Source organism: Eulemur rufifrons, chromosome 7, assembly GCF_041146395.1.
Source record: "Eulemur rufifrons isolate Redbay chromosome 7, OSU_ERuf_1, whole genome shotgun sequence".
Taxonomy (NCBI): Eukaryota; Metazoa; Chordata; class Mammalia; order Primates; family Lemuridae; genus Eulemur; species Eulemur rufifrons.
Window position 1 is genome coordinate 66387480 of NC_090989.1, and position 25560 is coordinate 66413039.

The 25560-nt window shown below is 44.8% G+C and overlaps 1 protein-coding gene across 9 annotated transcripts in view; it reads left to right on the plus strand.

Annotated features, from left to right (window-relative positions):
* KALRN (kalirin RhoGEF kinase) overlaps positions 1–25560 on the plus strand; it is a 639384-nt gene that overhangs the window by 166802 nt on the left and 447022 nt on the right. For all 9 annotated transcript variants that reach the window (XM_069475127.1, XM_069475129.1, XM_069475125.1 and 6 more), the window contains exon 2: positions 19608–19682. In XM_069475127.1, the coding sequence (XP_069331228.1) occupies positions 19608–19682 (75 nt within the window). The remainder of the gene's footprint in view (positions 1–19607; positions 19683–25560) is intronic.

Genomic DNA, 25560 nt, shown 5'->3' on the forward strand with positions numbered 1-25560 from the left:
TAAGTACTAGTTCCCATATTTTATTGATTCTAAGATACTCCTCCCACCCCATTTTGTCCTTTCTGAATCAAGATGCATCTTATAGTTTATGATGTGTAGTAGTTTAATTGGCAGCAGTTTTTTCTGTCTTAATGACACATAAACTAATGATGCATTTTGCAATTCATTAAATATGGTATTTCCCCAGCATGATTCTCATCCCTGAGGTTCTCACTTCTCTGGGATGTTCCCTTCTCTAACTTCTTGCAGGCCATTATCTCTTCTACAGCAAAGCAGAATTAGGGAATGGAACAGCTGGGGGAAATGACAACCTCAGCTACCATCTTGTCTGGCTCGTTTATTTTACTGGTGTTAAAAATGAAGGTCAGAAAGGGGCAAAGAGACAAGAAAAAAACCACCAGAGGAACTCAGGTCTTCAGATTCCTAGTCCAATGCTTGTTCCCAGGTCAGCAATGTGATTAGCGTGGAACAGTACCCCAACTGTGACTCAGTTGCTCTGCAGATGCCTGAGCCCCAGTTGGATGGTGAATGCTTCCAAATCTATGCATGGATTTTGGTGGAAAGATTTTAATCTTAGAAACCCAAAGCTGAAATGAATAGATTTTGACTACTCTTCCAATTTGCACAAACACAGAATCATAAAATTTTAGTTGACGGAATTTTTTTTTTTTCTGTGGGAGCTATAATGTTCTCACCTTTTCAGGAGTCCGAATTTGCTAGGCATGGTTTCTGGAGGCAGCATATTTCCTCCCAGTTGTTATGTCTACCATTTCGGGAGCTGACAGCATGTGGATGATTGTGTCTTAAATCATGAATGGTTTCTGCTATTTGGCTGCTCCTGGGTTTGTACAGCTGAGCCCAGTGGCAAATCAATCACACAGTTCAGACACTTCATTGATTCATTCATTCCCTCCATCACCTAGCACTTACTGGACACCGGCCATCTACCAGTCACAAGATACACATAAAATCTCAGCTAATTCTCTCCATAGCCTTATGGTGTTACTTACATTTTGCAGATGGAAAAACTGAGGAACAGTGATGCTGAGTTACATTTTTTTGAGTTGAACATTGATGAATCTTCCAGGTGTTGAATAGGGGCATTCCAAAGCAAGACAGAACTTTATTGCTATAAGAAAAATGTCTGAAAATTGAAATAGAAATTATGAATTATTTTATAGTATAAGATGTAAACAAATAAAGAAATATGCCCGTAGTCTATAGAAAAGAAACAGAATGTTCATTGCAGATCCTATTAGCTCTAAACGTTAATTGCATCTGTCAGTCACCCTTACCTGAGCCCATAGGACTCAAAGTAGTTCTTTTCCTTGTCTCCTGTATCATTAGAACTTTCAGGTGTTGAAAGTATCCAGGGAGTCTGTTCTTTTCCTGGCCTCTATTAGCAGCTAATTTCTCTGTACTTGGTCTCATGTTAATGATCCTTTATATTAAAAAGAATATCTTTATTGGAGGCTTTATATCCAGAAATTTTTGAAACTCATTTTTTATTGGCAGAAATATTCCTAATCAGGCTATTATTCAACGTTTTTAATAGAGCAGAACAAGTGCAAATCTCAAACGGTTTCTTCCTTGACAGGAATGTTCACCCTGTCTTTTGGGTGGCTTCTTACCTCGCCTGCCATGTACTGGGCTGTGAGTGGGAAAGCCATCAGGCAGGCTGGCTCCTTGCTGTAGCGCAGCAGCCTCAGGTGCTCAGCTTTTAGTTGGCTTGAGAGAGGGACACTACGAAGTAAACATAGGCATGGGTTTTCCAGTTTTCTCTGGAAAACATCAAGTCTCCTAGCTTTGTGAAGACCTGAAGCTTTCCCTTCTCATCTAGGCTTCTCTGCCTGTTGGCACACTACTTCCCCAAGAGCTCAGCCTACGTGAGCACCTACGTGAGGCTCAGCAGTCAGTAATAGACACCTTTGATTCCCATTGGAAAATTTGATCAGGTTTTAAATATAAATAATTATACTTAATAAAAAAAAAAAGAGGCGAAGAGACAGAGTGACTTGTTTCTTCCCTAGGCCTGTGTGCTTAGACCAAGGAAGGCCATCTCTGCGGCTCCCCTGGGAGGCAGATCTGTGTCTCAGGGGTCCTTGCTGGCTGAGCTCCTTATTGGTTACATCCACAGGCTGTTCTTTCACTCATTCAGTCATTGGTTATGGGGCACTGAGAACATTCCTAGTACATTCCAAAGGAGCGCTTGACACGAACCCTGCCCTTGGGGATCTTAACCATTTGTAGGAAATGTATCCATCTAAATCAGTGCTGTCAATATATTGAACTTGCTGTGATGTTGGAAGTGTTCTCTGTCTGTGCTCTCTAATACACTAGCTACTAACCACTTCAAGTGTGACTCATTAGACTGAGGAACTGAATTTTAAATTTTATTTAGTTTTAATTGATTGAAATTTAAATAGCCACACATAGCTAGTGTGAGATACTAGATAGCAGAGCTCTAAACTATCATTGACCCATCCTTGCATCTTAATACATATGCGTCTATAGGCCTGCCCGTCCTTGCATTTTAATATGCGTGCGTCAGTAGTGGGGCACTCTCGAGGCCATGTGGTGTAGAGCAGAGAATGCTTAGCTGAGATTGGGGCTTTAGACTCATCATGTGACTTTGCGCCCTTTCCCCTCACTGGGTCTCAGTTTTTCTTTCTGTAAATGAAGGATTAGAAGCTCCATAACAACTTTGTAGCTTTGACATTCTGTTTGGTTTTGCTTGGCTCCAGCCCTGATGGGGCCCTCTAAGATGGGTTTGTTTTGTCACAGCCCAGTGCTCTGAGAAGGAGGATGGTCATTGCCTCTGCTCAACTCATTGTCATGGCTGTTTTCAAAGCTACTGGGCATACTTAGGAGCTCTTTCTGGATGAGGGTAGTGGGAGGTGGCGAGAGGAGGAAGTGGTATCACTCTGGGTGGTGGGTGAAGATGTGGAGGGTGGAGGTCCTGGCCCCGTTCCTTCATGGCAGTCCATCTCCTTTTATATATAACAGGGGTTGCAAGGGTGCATTCAGTTTTCAGAAGAGAAGGAGATTGGCAGAAATGGCAGGACTCTACGGGGGCTGGGATTTCAGGAAGTACTAAGAGTGTCTTCCAAGGATTCATTCATCTGAGTGCTCTAGTGGGTATGCTGAGACAATCACACACACAGGACTTCAGGGAAGTACCTTTGGTTATTTTAACATGGCCCTCACCCCACTTGTTCCCTGAATGGGAACGGGAACACAGCCATATAATTAACCAGCATCTAGCCCCACACGTGCCATAAGATTAATGCCTGCCAAGGGTTCGGAGTTACAATAGCACATTTATGTCTGATGTACCTGAGACATCAGAGGGGTGCAGGCCTGCCTCTCCTCCAAGGTAGTAGTTGGAATGGGAGGGCTTTAGCTAGAACCTAAAAGCACAGGCATGCTTCAGAAAGGCATAAAGCCCATAATTCTTTCCAAAAAAGGCTACAAGACATTATAGCCAATACCTTTCTTTTGTGTGGGGGTTTTCAGTTTTTCAACTGTTTTACCTTGGGTTTATTTGTCCTTACTGGGGCAGCATTGAAATACCCACTTGAGATTGAGGCCAGAGAAAATGAGGGGCCTCCCTGAAGTTGTTAAATTGATGTGAACTGAACCCAGATCCTCACAAGTCTGGTGTTCTTTCTGTCACCCCTATGGGGCCCAGGAACTCCATGAGGGGCACAGTCCAGAAGTGTTGGGAGAGGATGTGTCACCAAGAGGTAAGAGCCTCATCATGTAGTGGATGAGGACTCCAGCAAGAGTCTAACTAGGCTACGGGGCACAATGAGATGGTGGGCTGGGGTGACTGGGATCACTCCTCACCAGTGTGATGGTGGAGGGAGGCTGCTGGCTGCCTTCACCCAAGCCCATGGGCCTGCACCCCTTATCTGTGAGCCACCATGGGGCAGGGATAGGAACCTTGGTCCTAGCTTCAGAGGAATGGTGGTCCTTCTCCTTCTGCAGTGGTTCTATTAACTGAAAAGCACAGGAACACCTCTGGGCACTATAAACCTTATGACTCTTGTGCCTGTTCTGGGAAGGCTTCCTGGAGGAAGGGAGACTGACAGCCAGGTCCCATCCTTCCTAGAGCCCTGCTTTTTATTCTGGGGATTAACCTCAAAGAGCAAGTTACAGAACATACAGATACACTGAAGGACAGACAAAGATGACGAGGGGCATGAAGATGGAGAAAACAAAGAGGTAGAGGATTATAAAATCCAGAAAAGAGAAAGCAGAGCAATGGTTTAATACAGATTTAAATTTGGGGTGTTTTTCCTTATGGTCTTCATATACCTCTACATTACCTTTAATACATATTCATTGTATAAAGTTTGAAAATATAGAAAAGTGTAAAGAAGGAAATAAAATATCCCTATAATTCCACAACCTAGAAATACATTATGTACAAGTTTGGAATTGCATTAAATTGGTATTTCATAAAGTAAAAAAAAAAAGTTGAGTTTCAGCAATTTCATATGATTTAACCTAACATATAGTACATGTAACATGAGTATCCTAATTTTTACTTTATATATTATGAACATTCTTCCATGAAATTAAAAATTACTTAGAAATAAAAATTTTAATGGCTAACTGGTATTCCATTTATACTTATCTCAAGTTTTTCTAACTATTCCCCTTCCATTGGATATTTAGGATGTTTGCCATTTGGGGCCACGGTAAAATGTGCTGCATGAAACCCCTTGTCTTCAGATATTTGGCCTTATTTTTCCTTTGTTCCTTCAGATAGACACCCAGAGGGGAATTGCTAGGTCATTGGTGATACACAGTATTATCCTTGTGGTTCACATTACCAAATTGCTTTCTGGAAAGGTTGTAGCAATTTTGCTTACACTAACAGGGGCATGGGCAGAGAGAGGTAGCACGGAACCCTTGCTTTCACTGATGATCCCTTTCAAAATCTTTGCAAATTTAATACAATTTAAAACATCTCATTGTTTGCATTAATAATCTAATTAGGTTGACTACTATTTCTTATGTTTATTATCCATTTTCCTTCTTTTTTGAAATATGTATTGATGTTCTTTACCTGTTTTTCAAATAGGAAGTAGCAGCACTCTTTGTCATATTTGTTGTAAATATGTTTCTCAGCTTGTCATTTGCCTTTTTAATTTTGTTTATAATCTGATGTATAATTTAAATTTTACATAGACAAAAACCATAAATATTTTCCCTTGTGATTTCTTTAAAGGCTTTTGTGCCTAGAGAGGTTTTTCTCATTTGGGGATCAGTTAAATAATCACTCTTATTTTTTCTTAAGGTTTTAAAAAAATATGTCATTTTTAAAGTTTAGATTTCTAATTTGTATAAAATTTATTTTACTCTGGTGTAGGGAATGAAGTTGTTAGGATTAACTGGATTTTTCTTTTCCAAATATTCAGTTTTTCCAGTGCCATTTATTGACTACTTCATCTTTTCCTCAGTGCTTTAGATTCTTCCCTTATCATATATTACGTTTTAAAATATGCCATGTCTGTATTAGGGCTGTGTTTCTGGCTCCCTTCATTTGTATGTTAATTCTTGTGTCTGTTCCACCTTTTAATAATTTTAGTTTTAAAAATATACTTTAATATCTGGTAGGGCAAGCCCAACCCATTATTCGTTTTTTTTTAACAAGTGTTTAATTCTTTTCATCCATTTATATTCCTAGATGAAAGTCTAGTTGAAAATCCCTTTGGCACGTGGTAGGTGCTTAGAGATTCATTCAACAGATATCTGCTGTGACTGTGATGCCTAACCCCCCGGGCTGCAGACCAGGCCACAGAGCTCTGTGCTGTCGCCCCTACCCCCCTGCTGACCGTGGAAAAATTGTCTCCCATGAAACTGGTCCCTGGTGCCAAAAAGGTTGGGGACCGCTGCACTATAATATTTACCCTTTTAGTCTAAAAACATGTTGATTTTATTTGAACTTTATTACAATACTTGAATCTTCTTTTACATCTTACATTTCAAAGGGATAAACCATATTTGCATAAATGGCAAATATTTAAATGACATTTAATGAAAAATGGAGTTTTCTTTTATAGCTCATTTGGACTTTGGTTCTTTTAGTCATAAGACAACTTTATCTATGATGAATGGTAGCCAATTTTTTTTTTTTTTTTGCCATAGGATCACGTCACAGAGTGAACAGTTGCTCAACACAGGTGTCCTAAACTTTAAATAAGTTTGCTTTTAAAAGATAGTTTGCAATTGTTATCATAACCCCAACCTAATTATTAAACTTTTTAAGTGCATGAATATTTTACAAAGATCATGTATATGCAGGATAAATATACAAAGGGAGAAATTTGCTCTTCTCCAATTATTTCAAAAATAAACAAGAAAAATTTGAAATAGAAAAACATTAAAGGCCTGCATTAATAAGCCAGGCCTGGTAGCTCATGCCTGTAATCCTAGAACTTTGAGAGATCGAGATGGGAGGGTAGCTTGAGGACAGGAGTTTGAGACCAGCCTGGGCAACATAGCGAGACCTTATCTCTACAAAAAATAGAAAAAATTAGCTGGATGTGGTGGCACACGCCTGTACTCCCAGATACTTGGGAGGCTGAGACAGGAGGATCGCTTGAGTCTAGGAGCTTGAGGTTACAGTGAGCTGTGATGACACCACTGCACTCTAGCTGGGGCAACAGAGTGAGCCCCTGTCTCAGAAAAAAACAAAAAAAGAAACATTAACAAAAGCCATAATCCCACTTTCCAGAGATAACCATGTGTTCATGTATTTATGTGATTTTTAAATACATACATAGACATAGTATATATATGATTGGGATAACGTTGTAGATACTACTTTGTAATCTGATTTTCCCACTTAACAAAGTACCATGAAGCTTCCCCAGGCATTAGTTATTCTTCATAGTATAACATTTAATGGGTGCTTTGAGTAGATATGCCACAGTTTATTTAACCAATCCCCTGTGGTTGAATATGTAGGTTGTTTCTGACTTTTCAATAGTATAAAGCTGCAATAAACCTCTCTACTCCTTGACTTAACATTATTCTGGTCTTAGCTGTGTTCTGAGCACATGTGCACATTTATCCATGACCAGGACAACCTCTTGGCTCCCTGATCATGTCAGGGACTCCTCTTTTCCAGGGAGCTGGAGAAGACCGGGAGTCCCAGCCTCCTGGAGGTCTTCTGTTCAGATTACTGGGGCAAATTTTGAGTGCTGGAGAATTGATGAGGAAATCATTTCAGAGAGCATGGAACTGAGGATCTAAGCAACTTGGGGACGTTTATTCTACATGTAGCAGATAGATTTTAGGGCCTGACTCACCTGGATTTGTATTCACCACTCCCCTGTGCCTCCTCACCTAGCTCTGTGTGTGAGGGGCAACTTAACCTCTCTAGCTCTCCTTTCTCTGTGAACTCCCCCCATTCACAATAGCCTGACAACTCCAGGCCAACCAAGGAAAAGATCCACGGGGCACAGAATCTCCTCAGAACTCTCCTCATGGATCCCTGAAGGTCGCCTACAGGTAGATTTGGGGGCTACCTCATCTCAGAGGGTGGCCCTGCTATCAGGATGTTTTCAGTAGGCATGATTCTCAGAAATGCCACCTGGACCTGCGTATGTTTTTGTAGAACCTAACCTCGTAAGGGCAGGTGGGAGAGGCACTGGGAAAAGAAGGAACAAGGCCTGCGGGCTACAGGTGCCAACCCACAGAGGCTGGTGTGGGAGGGGTGCCCATGGCCTTGGCCCTCTGGACACAGGAGGAGGGGCAAGCATACCACCAGTTGAGCAGCTGATCTCCCTTTTGGAACAGGGGGCTTTCCTTTACTTCTGGGGAACCTGGCTGTTGGAACAGGAGAGGTTGGAGTGCTCACCAAGTAGCCTAGACTGGGTAGCAGAGGAAAATAATACAAATTCAGAGGAACCACATACATGGGTATGAGCAGTGTGGCTTATAGGTGTGTAGTGGGAAGATGAGGCAGTTTTTAGCTGCCATTATCTGAGTTTACTTCAGTCACTTACTCATTTACTCATACGTTCATGTAATCAACAACACTTATTATTGAGCATCTACTATGTGTCAGGCCCCATGCAGAAGATACCAAGATGAATAGGGAAGAGGTAAGGAGTGTTGCGTTTACTTAGTATCAACTATGTGTCTGGTACCCTCAAATAGAATTTCTCCCCTAATCATCACAACAGCCTATAAAGTAGATTTTCTTATCTTGATGAGGAAATAAAGATGCAGAAAGGTTAAGTTGTCCAAAAGCACACAGCTGATAATCACTGGAACTGGGAGCCACACTTCCATCTAAATTCCAAGCCTGTGCTTGACTCAGGGATGTGAGCTGCCTCTCAAGGCACACTTGTCCTGGGAGAGCTCACAATCTCATACAGAAGACAGTGTGTTGAGCAGACAATAGCCAAGGATGTCCTACTCTAGCTGCCTGACTAGAAATACTTGAGAACCCTTTTCTTATCCTGCCATGACCCAGGCTCCCGAGGATCTTGTTAAATAAGTTTGCAAATTCCCTTTGCTGGCTCTAATCTTGACCTGGAGTCATGGATCCAGGAGGGGTCTCAGGTCAAGTAGTCATCCCTCTGCTAGCAGAGGTCTCTTCAATTTAGAAGACTTCCAGGAAAGGCACTGCCTAAGTGTGTATTAAACTTATTTTGTGCTTAACCTCAGTTCTTCCAGCCCTCAGTAACTCTGTAATGAGAGAGAACCACCTCTAATAAAGCTTATCCTTAGAGCACAGGATCCTGCCTACAGTCTTCACTGCCCCCCCCCAGCCTCAGTTTCCTTTTATATAAGCCAAGGAATCTAAATCATTTCATAGTTCTTTCTCTGCCAGCCCAACCACAGTATTGGGTCCATGCTAAGCCATGAGTGTCAGAAAGTGGGCCGTGAGGGAGGCTGGATGATAGGATCTGGTGGTTAGAACCCAAGGTAAATTGTAAGGTATAATTTTGGCTTTGCCTTAGACCAGTGGTTCTCAACCATTTAGGGAACCATAGACCCTCTTGAAAATCGATGAAAACTGGTCTTATGCAGATTCTCTTTCAGAAAAATGCACACATATGGACATACATGCAAAATGATTTGCATACCGTTTCATGATGTTCGTGGCCCTCCTCTACCACATACATATTTGAGGCAAGGTTTGGAGGCCTGCCTCAGTTTACCAAGTGTTCCAGGAATGTACAGCTTAGTCTGTCCTCTGGTGAGCAGAGTTCAGGGTTACCTAGGCTACCCTCTGCAGACATCTCCCTGCTTCTCATTTTTTTTCCGTAATTCTGGAGAAGGGTTTTAGCTTCATGAAATATTCAGATCACCCCTGATTTCCTGTTTAGTACTTGACATTGTTACGCTTCTTTCTAGAGAAATAGCAGGCATTATGAGTTGGACTCTCTCCTGATTGTGGCCGTTTCCTAGCTTATGCTGGGTCCTGGCTATGCTAGGTCCATGGGGAAAGCTTTGTTGCTTATCACTGGCAAACATTAACTTGTCCCTTTGTTACTCTGGAGAGGGTCTAGGTCATGGGGAAAAAACCCACTGTCTTAGTTACTCTCTTCTGCTCCCCTATGCCCATCAGAGAGACCTCCAATCCAGGACTTTGATGATAATCCCATAACCTTTTGCCTCTTGTCTAGTTACTGCTTTTTCACATTTTAGACACTTTTTAGAGCTGGAGTTTTATTATCCCTTTGGGATTATCTGAGTATTTGTACCTCTATGTCATATTTCTTACATAATATTGAAATTGCATGTTGATGTGTGTGATTCCCCCCTTAAATTAGAAGTCCCTTAAGGCCAGGAACTCTGTATTGTTTACCTTTGTACCCACAGTGATTGAAACTTTGCCTGGAATGTGTAGACACTTAATAAATATTTATTGAATTGAATTGGGTATGTTTAGATACCCAATGCAATAACTTAGGGAGAGACTAAAAACTTGCTTAAAACTCTAGGAATCTTTCAATGGCCAACCCAACTACCTCAGATATGGCTAGCCAGTTTATCCAGAAACCTAAACATTATACTGGGGCCATATGGGGTTTCTGCTGTCTCATTTCCATGGGAGCTATGTGTGTTTGTCTGTGGAGTATGTGCACAGACCTTTCTTTCTTGTTTACTGCAATTGTTCGAAAACAATACCAAAGCAAGCCTTTTTACTCTCTTTAGTAATCTCTCTGTATTTGTTTCCCACCAATGCTTCTTCACATTTATCTCCCTGATATATCTTAATGTCTCTTTTATCTCTGCCTCTTTCTTATTTGTTTCACATATCCTGGGACAGCCTGGACAGCAGCCACTCCGAGTAGTGACTGCACACTAGTTCAGGACCAAGGACAGCAGCACACACGTCTTTGAAAGGGGAGAGGGTGTTTTAGTTTGCTAGTTTGTTCAGTAATATGACCTTTGGATGTGTCCCTGCTCACCTCTCAGGCTGCACCTGCAGTTCTGCAAACGTGGTTGTTACTTTGGCCCTACTGTGGTAGACCTGTGTCCAGTCCGTGCCCAGTGTGTCCCCACGATGTTGCTCTCACAGATGGTTGTGGTGGTTGCACTGTGGCAGGAGGGGCACAGTTGTGGGATCAGAAAGAGTGGAGGTGGGAGCAGGGAGAAGCTCTGGGCTAGGGTGAGAGGGACTGCTCCAGGGGCTGCCCATGAGCGTCTCCTGCCCTGAGCTCTGCCCTCAGCCATTGTTGCTTTAATGCCACCCACACCTGAATCTCAGGCCATGGGGATTGGCGGGGGTAGTGGGAGGAGAGGTGCTGGGCCATCTCATGTTTAGATGCCTGCCAGTGTGCCTTCCATAATGACGGGGCCCAAAGTTGGTTTTTCATATCAGCAATTTCATCTTTAACTAGTCTTTGTGCCCTGACTAAATTAAGTACTATTGATAGTCATGCTGGGCAAAGGAGGGGGACTGAGAGTGAGGGTGCTGAGGAGCAAGCCTTTTATATAAGTCTGGCCTTCCACACCTTTTGCCTCTGAGCACCTTTGTAACTCTCTCTAAATATAGCAGCAAATATACTGCTAACGTTCAACAGTTGGCTCATATTCATCACTGACAAGCTAATGTTCTGTTTTACTGTGAGGACCCTTCCAAGACCAATGCTCAATGTAACAAAAAAGACAATAAATCTACCACCATCACCACTACCCTTGATGCCTGAGCACTTTAAATAAACTTGGTCAGTTAGAAAAGAATCAGTTAAAAAAAAAGTGGTGGGTGGATATTACCACTTTTGAAGTGGCCATTTTCTTGTGTCTGAATTACACTCGGGATGTCAACTTCTCAGGGGAAGGAGGGCGGGAGGACGAGTGAGTGAGTGAGCCTGTGTGTATTGCAGCTGAGGTCTCAACTTGAGCTAATATTAAATCTTGTGAAGAATAAACAGAAAGGGTTTGCTCATTAGCTGGGCTTAGAGAGGCGTTACCCACATGTTTAAAGTGCTAATTATTAGTGATCTTTAATGGAGCTAATTTAGCAATGGCAAGTGTTACAAATTTCTGCTCTTCAAAAGTAGCCCATTAGCCAGGCCTTTATATCTAATATTGACTTTAGGAAGCTAGTATTGAAATTGGCCACAATTAGAGTGCATGTAGCAGCGTGAGGGTGGGAGTAGAAATAAGCACAGAGAGGGACCAGGGGTGGAGGCACAGCAGTTATTAATGTTAAGCACCTTCGCTAGGGAAGGCACCATGGCACTGTGGATGGGAAAGACTCAGCTCTGGGTCACTCACTGAGCACCAGCTGTGTGCCAGGCATTGAAGATACTGATGTGAGCACCAGTCCATGCCCTCAGTGGGCTCAGGATCTAGTGAGTGAGCCAGATCTGGGAGTGGACAGTGGCATAACAGTGAGGGACACGCCATGTGATACACAGAGAAGGAGGCACGAGCCCAGCCTGGGTGTGGTGGAGCAGGGGGGAAGGTGCCCTGGGGAAAGTATACGGCTCACTATAGTGCAGGGCAGAAAATGATTATTTTGAGAAATGAAGTTTAAACACATGTCAGAGTTGAGAGAAGGTGGACTTTGCTTCTCTCCAGCTTAAAGACTACCCAATCTGGTTACCATGTCAGGTCCCTGGCTACTGCCTCACTTTGCATGAGGCCTGGTCAGTTTGCTTAGAAAAGCTCAGTATTTAGCAACTCCCAAGGAAAGAACCCTTTTTTTCCCTCTCCCCTTTTGTGTTGACATCAGGCTAATAGAGGCTGCCACCTGGGGAGGAGGGATGGTCCCGGGTTGTTTGACATTTTGGGGTGGCAGTGATGAGGGACAACGACTGTGGGGAGTTGGCCCCATTGTGCACGATGGATTCCAAGGTCAGGGAGAGGCGTGTGGCTCTCCACACCGTGTTGGGTGTTCTTTCTGCTGCTGACATCAAGCCACCTAGTCTCTCTCTCTGCCAGGTTTATTCTTTCCTCTCAGGACACACTTCCTGTCTCAGTGGTAGTTGTTTTAAGGAGAGCTCCAAGGAACTTATTTATAGTTGCTGGAGGAGTTTTTCAACAGGCAGTTTCCTCAGTAGCTCATTAGCATCTGTAAAGAGGAGAGAGAAACATTCACCTCCATTTCTGCATGCACATGTGTGTGCATATGTATCTTTTGCTCCAGCTTTTTAGCTCTTGCTCTCACCCCTTTTTCTTTATCATTTTCTCCGACTCTTGCCACCTCTCTCTCCTCTTGTGTCAACATTGGAAAGGAGGGGATGAGAGAAAGGAGAACGAGAGGAATAAAGATCTTGCCCACTAATAGGTTCCCTACCACCCCCTGGTACTCTGACAGTGTCTTCTCCCATGGGCTTTGCCCATCCGTTTTCTACACAGAAGGGGCCATGACCTTAAGTCTCTTCCCTTTATAATTCAGTTCCATATCATATCTTCATGAGGTCTTATACAAACCACAGCCTGCCCCTGGCCTGGCAGCTCCCAGGAGGTAACTCACAAACATCCTTCCTGCCTCTCCTGGGACTTAGGGAGAAGACCAAAAGAGACAAAGTTGCAGTGCCCCCAGCTCCACATTCACCACCAGCCTCAACAGAGGCCACATGTCCCAACCTTCCCCATCCTTGAAGATGGCAGAATGTGACTGGGAAGTTGGGGTCAGAGCCTGCTGGGCCCAGCCCTGTTCAGGAGCCACAGCCTTCCTCTGGATCAGCCAGATTCCACTCAGCTCTGCCCCTTGCTGCAGCATCGACCCCGCTCTCTGAGTCTCTGAAGGCCCTTGCAGTCACATCTTTGCTGATGCCTTCCCAGGGGTCCACCCTACTGAGAGTTGGACCACAGAGCCCACCCACCTCCTCCAAGCCCTCCTTTCCATCACCCTAACTCTGCTTTTCCGTGCAGTCAGTAAACACTCTTCATCTGTGGCATGCAGTTTCTTTGCCCCTTCTCTGCCATGGCATATGCTGTTTCCCACTATTCCTTGGCCCTTCCCTTATTTAAAACCTAGTTCAAATATCACCTCCTCTGGGGAGCCTGCCCTGATGGATCACCTCCAACTCTCCACTCTTACTCTGTCTTCTTAGGACCTGTGTGTCCTCAGTATCAGTATTTCTTGAGTCCTTTTTGTGTGACAGGCACTGGGCTAGATGCTGGGGTAAAACAAAGAGTAGACAACGTGGTCCCTACCCTCAAGGCATCAGGATCAGTTAATAGGGAGTAAAATGAAAATACATAAATGCCATTCAGGAATGATAGAGTATAAGGTACAACCAGGGACAGCTCTACTTGATGGGGAGGTCAGGGAAACAGCACAGAGGAAATGATAGATTAGGGAGAGGTTTAAGAGGTAGAATCAACAGAGCTCAGCAACTGAATCAGTATGTGTGGTGAAGGAGAGGAGGAGTCCAGGGTGCTTCCCAGGTTTCTGTTTGGGTAACCTCAGTGATGATGACACCAGGATAGAGTGGATAAAGGATGGTCAGGTTAGGGGCAGGATGGGAAGGTCTTTATCAAAATCTCAGAATCTTAACTTGTTTTTTATATAGAACTTCTAGTGTCAGGGGAAATGGGTACTGAGTATTTTATTAGGCCGGAAACTCTTAGAGGGAGAGAAAAGCCTGAGATAAGCACTGTGTTCTCTGATGTGGAGCTCCCTAGGTGAGGACACCTCTCCTTCCTGTGTTTCTTGTCCAGTATTTCCCAGGGTTTAGGGCTTTGCGTCTGTAGTGGGGGTAAAGGTAAGATAAAGCGGCATAAACTGACTGGCTCCTCTGTCCTACAGGGCCATCTCAGAAATGGCATCTTTGTCTGTAGGTATGATCAGTGACAGTATCTGTGGTGCTGAGAGCAGTTAGAGAAGGCAGAGCTCTGAGACTACTCAGAGCTCCCTACGGAGGAATATTTGTTGTGAAATTAAAGTATCTGATACATGCAGGAGTGGTTTAAGCTACCAAAATTCTGAGCAGCTTGGATAGGCGTTATTCATAAACATTCCTGTCACCAAAAAATAAGACATGTCTGGTCTTAATGCCCTGAAGGGGGAAATTATCTATCTCCCAGATAGCTTTTTTATTCTAGAGCTGAATTTTAGTAATGATAATAGGGTAATGGCTGAATCTCTTGGATCCCTGGGCAGTGGTGAGGGGTCTTGAAATGATGGGGGCAGGAGGAGTGAGAAGTACTAGATGAGATTTTAGAGGTTCTATTTAGGCCAGGCTAAAGGATGCTTTTCTCTATCTTTGCCTCTGAGGCAACTCTGGAATGAAAAGAGGTACTTTAGTACAGAGCTTCCCAAAATGTAATGTACATATGATGCACCAGTGTTTCTTGTTAAAATGCAGGCAGGTTCTGATTCTGTACGTTGGGGTGGGACCTGAGATTCTGCCTTTCTAGCAAGGTTCTAGGTGATGCTTATCACTGTGAGTAGCAAGGCTTTAGGACTCACCTTTAGTAAGCCTTTCCTTTGCACCTTCTTGCATTGTGTACAGGTGATGTCCTGTCTCTGACAACAGCTCCCTGGTTGTCCTACTTGCATACTTATCCTCCTCAGCTTGGAGGCTTCCTAGAGAGCAGGATCCATTTCTTGTTTGTCTTAGGGTCACCACATAAGGCCTAGTAAACAGTAAGTGCTCCATAAAGACTTGATGAAAGAATGACCTTGGGAATAGGAAAATGTCAAAATTACAACCAAACTAAGGTCTAGCCAAATGAGCTCTTAGAAGTCTCAATAGTGAGCCAGGTCTCTTTTGTACAGCACATCATTCGGTGTCTCAGTGCCATTCTGAGCAGGGCTGTTATGCTGGACACCAAAGGGACAGAGTAGAAAGAAGAGGCAGAAACCTGAGCATTGGTCAATGTGCAGGTTTATTGGTGGAACTGGGCTTAGGCCCACTGGAATACTTACATAGTAACTTCTAAGGAAGTGCAAATTAAGGGGTGTGACAGAGTACCAAAGGAAACAAAGAGCAATCCATGGGTACTCTGGCAGCTTGTACCTCTAAATGCTCAATAAATGCTCACCCAGTTTGTTTCTTTGCTTATTAAAACCAGGATTGCTTTCTGAAGGCAGTCAGCATGGAGCACACACGACTGCTATTCACATGGAATAGTGGTGAATCCCCTGCTGCCCTGAGGGATTCACTGCTATTCTAGACCCACAAAACTATGGACAGGGCCCTTGGCACAAGGGCCAGGCCTGCCATTGCCATGTGGGGCCACACAGAGGCTGGGAGCCAGAGTGAGGATGATTGGCATTTTCCCACATGGGAAATGGTGGCTAGGAACATGTGAAGAGGAACAGGCAGCAGCAATGTAAGCATAAAACATTTGGAGCAAGGAAGAGCAAAAGTGGAACTTGGAGAAGACCCATGCTGGAAGATCCTGGAGAGATGGTGGTGGTAATTTGTACTTCCCTAATAGATGGAGAGCATTTCAACTTTGCTAATTAACGGAACAGCAGGCTTGTAATTCTGACAGCAGCAGGACACAAATGGGGTGGGATTAGCACTGAATGCCAGCGAAGCATGCCTTTGTCCTTAAGAAGAAGCACAACACACACATTGAGTCAGGTCCATAAGGGTGCCCTCTGATTTTATTTTTTTGTTTGTTTGTTTCCTGCAGTAACTCCAAGAGCCTAGGAATTTTTATTTCTTCTTGGGCCTCCTTTAAAGGTAGTAAGGAGCCTACTGTTTCAACAGGCTTTCATTTTAAAGGAGGAAACTCTGGTCTATGATTGGCCTAGAGTTTATAGTCTAATAGTGGTATCACATATACTTTGTATTAGAAATAGCAATTGCAGTGTAAGCCTGCCTCCTTCAAGGTGTGTATGCCTCACAGAAGTTCTTCCATCCCTATTTTCTCATTTTGGCAATTTGGGCTACCTGCAAAATGACCTGACCTGCCCTCAGCATTCCAATCCCTAAACTGATTCTGGGAAAGAACGGGCTGGGAAGCCAGGAAAGGGTCCTTTTATCCTTCCAAGGTACAGTAGATCTTGTTAGAGAATTTTTTCCCAGTACTTCCTTTCAAAGCATATTGATCTGAGAAACTGAGGATCTTAAAGGCCAATAAATATGAAGAAAAGGTTTAGAAAGTCTCAGAGTATTAGAGCTAAGTGATACCCTGGAGATTATCTGCTCAGATCACCAGTGCTTGGTGTGACAAATGAGGCCACTGACCTTGTATAAGTCATTTTACGAAGGGTTAACATTTCATTCATTCATTTATTCTTTCATCAAATATTTATTGAACATTTACTGTGAGTCTACCAAAGCATGTACCTGATAGTGAAGAGATGTTGCTACGTCATTGGTCCTGTTTCAGTTAGCATTTAATAAACTTACCCGTTATTATATATTCCAGCAGCTGGTTTCACAAGGGCCCTGGGGGAATTGATACATAGGATCTTCAGCCAGTGCAAATAGGTTTTATACACAAGGTCACCAATTTATGAGCTGCTGGGCTAATTAGTTTAGCTCTACTTGGCTTTACATAATACATATATTGTTGAAAAGTTATTTGTAATTCAATTTTTTGGCAAATGGAAAATTAATTCAAGTCACTAAAGAACTTTTATTTACAGAGACCCTAGAGCAAATCCTTTTATAATGTGAAAAATCGTGTTGCTGTTATTGGAAACGATTACCTCCTAGTTAAGGATTTTGTAAATCTGGACACTTTAGGTTGTCTTGTGGTGGGCACACAACAAGGCAGATAGCCCAGCAGTGGTCTGAATTGGGTGGAGAAGGACTCTGGCCTGGGAAATGGAAGCCCTAAGAATCTTAGAACAGCCTGATAGTACTGATTTGTACTGAAGCCCATGACTGCAGGCTGCGTGAACAAGCTGCGTGCCTTCCCTCAGGCCCTGGACCCACGCGGGGAGAAGGAGGAGGTGGAGAACAATGAGTGGGTGTGAGGGATGAGATTGGGAGTGGGGAGGGCACAGGACAAGGAACCTTGTCTTCCATTATAGCAGATTTGAAGCCCTTACGGTGTGGGGACTGTTTGGAATTAGGGCCCTCTTGTATACTTTAACACAGCAGGGGGAGAGGAAAGGCAGTGGGAAAAATAGGACAGGAGTTTAGGAGAGAAGAGGGTTACGTGGACTCTCTTTATACAGTAAAATTTCATTAGTTTGGGTCTGCTGTTTTTGAATTTATAAATAACCTGGAAGAAGACAGGACTGAAATTTAACTTTTCATATTACTTTTTTTTCTGTAGAAATTAATAGAATGCATAGTGATGTAGAGGAAAGTGTTTTAAAACTGATGTATAGAAAGGTATATTTCGCATATGAAAATAATTTATTTTGGTGTGGAAGCATCATTTTACACAAGCAATTCATGTGCTAGTTAAAGATGACACTTGTCTAGTGAATAAAGCCTAATAGGACTCCTCCTGCCAAGGAAGCTGAAATGCCACCTTATTGCATGAGGATGAAAACATTCTGTATATCTACTTGTAAATTCTATATAATTTATATTGATCCTAATTAGTCTTTATTGGTGATACTTAGTTCTTTTTCTGTGTGGAAAATAAGATTAGAGCATAAATATCTGTAGAAACCAAGAATAGAAAGAACAAAACAATGCCTATAGTCTTTGAAGTTAGAGCTTTCTTTTTATAGTGTTGCTTTTTTCTTCTGTTGTTCAAGGTCTTCTCAAAGTGAGCCTTGTAGCTGGTTCTCTGTCAATTTGTAAAAAGAAGCAACTTATGAATAAAAAGGCTCATTGTCTTCATTTGGTGACAAAAGAAAAAGAAGAAATAGATGCATGGTCAGAGATACTTTGGAAATTTGTTTTACGTTAGGGCATGACCTCTGACCACAGAAACTGACATTCTGGGGACACAGCTCTCTTCCTCCTTGGTTGAGTGTGCATCAGGCCCATTTCCCTTCCCTAGGCCAGAGATCTTAATCCTGGGTTGTTGCCAAAATTCCCAGATGGGTCTCTTGAAACAGTTGATGTTTAGAGATTGAGCGATTGAGTGGGATGGTCCTGCTCAGCATGTTGCTGTCCTCTGTAGATTGTCAGATTTGGGTTCCAAGTAGAGAAAGGCACCAGCAGGGATGTCCATGGTCCCTGGTTCTGTCTTACTGAGCTGACTGAGAACCGCTCACCAGGGTCCCTCTGTGTCGTGTCCCTCATGGTGATACATAACAGAGACCTCAGTTATAGCTCCAAGGGCTACGAGTGTGGGTGGTTCTCCCCTAGAGCCCTCGTGGGGTGCTGGGGTTAAATGATAGGGGTAGAGTGTGCTAGCCCGGGGTTTTGTGTGTGCATGTAAGCTGGGTCCTGCCTTCCCACACATCTCACGCTGGGCTGGGTTGTCCTTTGCCTCCTGAGGCTACCGTTTCTCCAGGCACATCTTTATTTTCCATTCTTTGTGAGCCCCAAGCCTCTGCCTTCAGCCCCCTAACAGGAACTCAGCGAGACCTTAGCAAGGACTTTCCAACTGAGAAGCAAGATTTAGAAAGAGAACGAGTTGAAGTAGGCAATGCATGTCTTTCCCAGGAGATCTGTGTCTCCCTACTTCCTGTCCGTTGTGGCCTGAGGATGATATCTCTGGTAGGAGGAAGAAGGGTGGAGAAGATATTGTCATCAACTTTGCTTCCATCTGTGGGAGTTCTGTGGTTTACTTTTCCCTTTTGTGAAATGAAGACTAATAGTCACTGTGCCACTTAGAGGAAAGACAAGAAGCATTATTTAGGGCATTGTAATCCATCTTGATATCAATTAACTACCTCAACAGATATTTACTGAGTGCTGTCTACCAGATACTGTGCTAGGCACTAGGGTACAAAAATGATTTTTTAAAAGCCCCTCATCTTCCAGTTACTCAATAGCAACAGGGACATCACTGTGGTCCCAGGACATGGGGCTTTGTACACTTGGTGGGAGGTGACTTGGACCATCCTCTCCTTAAGAAGGACCTGGGAGGCAGCAGCCCTGGTCACCCCTGTGGCCTGGCATTACGTGGATGTGTCCTTCTGTTGTGGACCATCTCCTGGTCCTCTGGGCTGGGCTGTAGGGCCTGAACAAGGTAGAACCTTCTGAACAATGACAGGGTTGTGAGGCTGAGGGTGGGATCCAGGGAGTCCACCAGCTGGCCTCTCTCACCCTGATTCCTTCTGTTATGTTGTCCCACAGGGTCTTTTCGGAATGATGGTTTGAAAGCTTCTGATGTCCTTCCCATCCTAAAGGAAAAAGTGGCCTTCGTGTCTGGTGAGTATGTGTGGAACTTTCCTTCGTAACGGACCTGGAGAATTTGTGTGTGTGCACATGCATTCCGAATTCACTTCCTCGTGTGCCAGTGAGAGAGAAGTGGGGGTGGAAGTTATGCTCAGGGCAGCTGCTTCCTTTCCACAGAGGAAAACAGAAGGAGAAAGCAGAGCTCTGGTCCCAGCTGGATGTTCTAAAGGACACTCACAACCAGGGGTGAGTTCCCTACACACTCCTCACACACACCCCATACCGCCTCACCCTCCCTGGCCTGGCAGGAGCCACTGAGGCCCCCCGAAAGATGCTCCAGCTGGAAGTCTGTGCACTTGGTGCATTCCCTGAGGTTTATTTGGGTTCATTTCTGAGAGGGTCATGGACAGGAGATCAAAACATTTTTTTTTTGGCCCCTCCTTATCTCTCTATCCTGGAAAGGGAAATCAAGTGAGTGTATTTAGGTTTTTGTTGTTGTTGTTGTTTGTTTCTGAATAGTGACTTCCAAATATTTATTCCTGTCTTCTCTCTCTTACTCATCTTGTACACCTGAACCTCTTAATGTCTAATTTGAGGGATCAGCAATCTATAGCCTGTGGGCCAGCTACCAGTTTTTACAAATAAAGTTTTGTTGGAACACAGCCATTTATATTTGTTGAGGTAGTGTATTAGTTTCCCATTGACGCTGTAACAAATCACCACAAACTTGGTGGCTTATGACAACAAACACTTATTAACTCAGTTCTGGAGGCCAGCAGGCAGTTTCACCGGGCTGAAGTCAAGGTGTCAGCAGGGCTGTGCTCCCTCCAAAGACTCTAGGGAAGAATCTGTTCCTTGCCTCTCCCAGCTTCTGATGGCTGCTGGCATTCCCTGGCTTGTGGCCACATCACTGTGCTCTCTGCCTCTGTGGTCACATTGTCTTTTCCTCTTCTGTCTGTGTCAAATCTCCCTCTGCCTCTCTCTTTTAAGGATACCATGACTACATTTAGGGTCCACTCAGATAGTCTAGGATAATCTTCACATCTCAAGATGGTTAACTTAATCACATTTGCAAAGTCTTTGCCATGATATACAGTAGGCCATTATTCCCTGGCAGGATTATGTAGCAGTGATTTCAGGCTGGGTAGAGGCGTAGGTAAGACAACCTCCAAAGCCTTTGTAAGCTTGGATTCTGAGTGCTTGCTGAACATATAGGAAGAACTTGTGTAGAAGCCCTGGAGGCCACTGGGCAGTGCCAGGCCTCTGACCTCTGCTGATGCCCATGGCCTGGGCTCCCAAGGACATGGCCCACAGCCCCCTGGAGAGCCCAATCTGACCTTGTCCTCCTCCTCCTCCTTTTTTTTTTTTTTTTTGTTTTAAGAGACAGTGTCTTGCTCTGTTTCCCAGGCTAGAGTGTAGTGGCATGATCATAGTTCACCACAGCTTCAAACTTCCAGGCTCAAGTGATCCTCCCACCTCAACCTCCTGAGTAGCTGGGACTACAGGTGCATGCCACCATGCCTGGCTAATTATTTTAAATTTTATTTTTGGTAGAGACAGAATCTTGCTATGTTTCCCAGGCTGGTCTCAAACTAACTGGCCTCAAGCAATCCTCCCACCTTGGCCTCCCAAAATGCTGGGATTATAGGCATGAGCCACCATGCCTGTCCTTGTCCTCCTTCTTTTTATGGTAGTTAACCTAATGTCCTTTCTGTCCCCTGAGTATCCTGCTAGCCTTTCCATTTCTTTTGTGCCTGACACTTCCTCCCCTCTGCAGTGCCTTCCGCACACCTTCTGCCAGTTTGAGCCTCTTCTCTCCTTCCCAAGTTAGTTCCCACTTTGCCTCCTTCAGGAGGCCTTCCTGGATTTAAAGCATAATCTCTGAGTACCATCCTGTTCTGTACCAGTTTGGGGCATGTGAGTGTAGACATGGCATACTCTGACTGACTTAGGGGCCCTTGATGTTCCTGGTTCATTTTTGCCCATGTAAATTCAGTCAGAGTCCTGGGGCCGGGCCCAGCCAGCCCCGAAAAGATTTTCCCAAGCAGTAGGGAGTTGTCCTAATGGAGCTCTTAGAAGCAGCGTGTCAGGAAGGCAGTCAGGGATGAGGCAGATAGAAACTTCCCTGAGCAGCACAAAAGGATCTGGGGGTGTACAGCCCACTCCCATGTGCGGATGTGAGCTGAGCAGCCTGGGGTAAGCCTTATTCATCTGCACTTGTGGTGCCAGGAACTTCTGGGGCTTAGGGAACATTGCCCTTTCATGCATGGCTGGGAAGGACACTGAGGGTGCCAGGGAGATAATGACCGGCTGCATGTAAAGAAACAAAATAAAGTAAAAACCAAAAAAAAAAAAAAAAAAGAAAAGAAAAGAAAAGACCACCCCTTACATTTACATCCTGAGCTTTTAAAAGGTAAAACACAAAAATAAAATGAAAAAAGCCTGAATTAAGTAATGCGGTATAACAGTTGCATTTCTGGGAAGAAGAAAGCAGTGCAAGGAAGGTGGTGAGCAGAGAAACAGACCGTTAGTTGTGCCCGCCCTCCCCTTCTAGCACCCTGGCTGTGGCCAGGTGAAAAGGAAGCCGTGCTGCTGTGGGAACGTCCATCCAGAACCATCCAGGGAAGTCCCGCAGCTTCTGCGTGTGGGTGTGTGCACGGGCGTGAGATGGGCTGCGTCTGTCCCTCAGGGCCTCCGTTGTGCCAGCCCTGCCCTGTCCTCCTCCGTCCTTCACAGCCCGAGGGCGCCCCTCTGCCTCTCTGGCTTCCTTTGTGCGGCTTACAAGTCCCACTCGCAGCACCCACTGTGACTCTGGTCCCACCTTCTCATGCAGGGGCCATCTCAGCCCTGTCCCCTTCATGTACGCACACACCCTCCTTTGGCCACCTCTTGAGGATCCCTCTCTGCCTTCTTCTCTCCCACCAGTGTTGTCTTCCTTCGTTCCCAGGGAAACGTTATGCCGCCGTGGCAGTCTTTTGTACTCTGGCCCCGCGTCTCTCCCAGCGTGTTCCACCAAGCAGCAGTTCACAAGATGATCCTCTACAAAGGAAAAGGGGCTCTACTCTCAAAGAAGTTTGGGAAAGGCTGGATATTGTAGCTCTTCCTCTTGGAGGTTCACAGTGTCCATTAAAGCACATAACCATTTTAAGGCTCTGAGAAATCCTACATTGAAGAAATTTATTTAACCTGCCATTTTCCAAACTATGGAATAACTATTCCCTTAAAAAATTATGTGAGTGTGTACGTGTGCACGTGTATCCATTAACATCTCGCAGAACTATTGTTACGTTACCTTTAGCAGGGGTTCTCATTCTCCATCTGTTTACTGTCCTCTGTAGCGTCAGCACCATGCCAGTTATCAGTCAAATCCTACAGCTTCATTGCTGCTCAGCCTCCTTGGCATCAATGTCCTCCACCTCCCACCGTGGTCATGCAAATCTGGGATCTTGACCCTTGATATGTCTGCCTGTGGTCTTAGTCTCTTACCTTTGACCCTTTCTGATAGCCCCTCTCACTTGGGAGTGGATGGATATCAGAGGAATAAAACACATGCCTTTCCCTCTTCTCTGGGATCTCACAGTCCTGCAGGACATCCCTCTCAGGCCCTCCCCATTTGCACCATGCGCTAGCTCTACACCAAGGCCAGAGCCATCCATGGCGCTCCCCTGTGCCCCAGAGCCTGTCACCAACACTGAAGCTCGTTTGTACACAGTTGTGCTGTTCATTCTCTGGGGAAGCTCTCCAGGAGCGGCTCCATTCCTCTCTCCTCAGCACCCCAAGCCATCTCTGACCCTGGACAGGTGACCTCATCTTTTCACCTAAAGAACAGTATCCCTCAGGCGCGCTGAGTTCCTCCCTGTAACTCATCTCCACTTCCTCCTCCCTCTTGTGTTCTGCAGCCTGCCTCAGCAGGAGGGACCCCGTCCCCTGGGGCTGGGCTTCCCTAGTTCCTGGGCTGAGGCCTTGCTCCATCCGTCACCCCCACCATCATGATTCTCTTCCTCTGTGCTCATTCCTCCTCCTCTCTCTACAATCTTGCAAAAAGTCTTTTTCTTCCTGAAAATCATGTGGCTTTATCCTTCTGTCTCCTCTTGACTCCTTTTCCACACTTCCTGGAGGAAGGTGATTACACTTCCCTGGGCTTTCCCTCCTCATCCCTCCTCCCCTGCCATCCAGAACCTTCCTCAGCCATGATTCTGAAATTCATGTCTCCAGGGTCAGTCCTGACTCCAGCTTGGGAGGGACAGTGCCAACCAACCCTCCAAACCCCCTAGTTCCCCTCTGCCAGTCCGAGCTGTGGCTCCCCCACTTTCACGTGGTTCTGCTTGTAAGGTCAGGAGAAAACCCACAGCTGTGGTGAAAAACCACCAAAGAGTGCCAGTGCTTAGGTGGAGGTCAAGGCTGGGGAAACTCCCATTTTAATCCTCCTGCTTGCTTTTCCTCATGTGGAAGGCAGTGGAGAGATGGGGATCGTTCCCACGGCAGCTGAGACGAGGGTGGTTACCAGGGCTGGTGGTACGGAAGGTCTGCAGCCGGGGCCCAGGGCCAACTCTGAGGTCTATCTGTACAAATCTGCCCTGGGTCGGGAAGGAGGTGGTGCCGAAACATTCCTTCATCAGGGCTGAATCCTCCTTAGTGGCCTTGGTCTTGTTTGATCCTTTCTCCCTACAGCCGCCTCATTTCCTCGTCAGCGGTGTCCTGGGTTGATTGTTTGTCAAGCCTCCCCTCTATCTGTGTGGCTTCTGGATGCCACAGCCAGAGTGAAACTTAACTCGTGAACTCACACTTAGGTGGGGGTCCTGGGAGGCTCTGACCTCCTTGTGAGATCCTTCTTCAGGAGACTCTGCTCTAAGCTGCTTTTCTAGCACTGGTGATGGCTGTGCCAACCCCTCAGCCCTCTGTCATTACATTCCTGTGTGGTCCCCACTCAGGGGATGTTGGGTGCCCCCTGAGACGTGGGGTGTGGAGTGTGATCATGACACAGAGGTTTCCTTTGTGTAGTAGCCAGTGCCCTGTAAGGTTGTAGGCACTACACTTTAGCTTTGTCCCTACCTAACCTTCCTGAGAAACTTGATTCTGCTTCTTAATTATATTGTCCATTAATGAATACATTTAAAAATCATATAATAAGTACTGAATGGGAAGTTTGGAAAGTAGAGGAAAGCAAAAGCGATCATCTGAAATCCTGGCCTTCTAATAACAGTGATTGTCACTTTTGCATATTCCTTTTAGCTTTTTCAAATATATTTAAAGAACATTTGTTGTAATCCTAGTATGTACACATGCATTTGCAGCGATTAAGACCTTGAGCATCCTTATTTTTGATAAGATTCATGTGCTCTTCCAACAGGAGTGACAGGTGGTACCTCAGGCAAGCAGACAGGGGTGGCTTCTTGGCTGTGTAGAAAACAATGCCTTTTCTATGAATCTAAAATCCTTCCAGTAATGCTGTCCCAGGAGGGGATGCTTTGGGGTCTTCTCCCCATTGTAGTCAGTCCATCACGAGCACTCCTACCTCACAGAGGTCTGCAGAGAGAAGTGAATTGGAAGTAAATTTCCAAAGAACATAGCACTTTCAACCAGCTTGTTTTCTTGATTAGAACAGTTATCACAATTATCATCATCTACATTATCATCTCCACATTTGTAGAGAGCTTTACTTTCCAAAGTGCTTTCCCATGTGCTGCTTATCAGTCCTTGCAACAGCCCTGTAATGTGCCCACTATAATTTTCATCTGCCTTTTACAGATAAGGCATCAGAAAAGTCAAAAGACTTGCCCAGGGTCACACGCTACTTGCATCCAGACCCCCTGCCTTGTCCTAAGCAGTGACCAGATTTCTCTGGGCACTGTATTTCTGCCGGTTCATCCGGCACTCAGAATTTTTTTTCCTCTATGGCTGACTTTCCGGC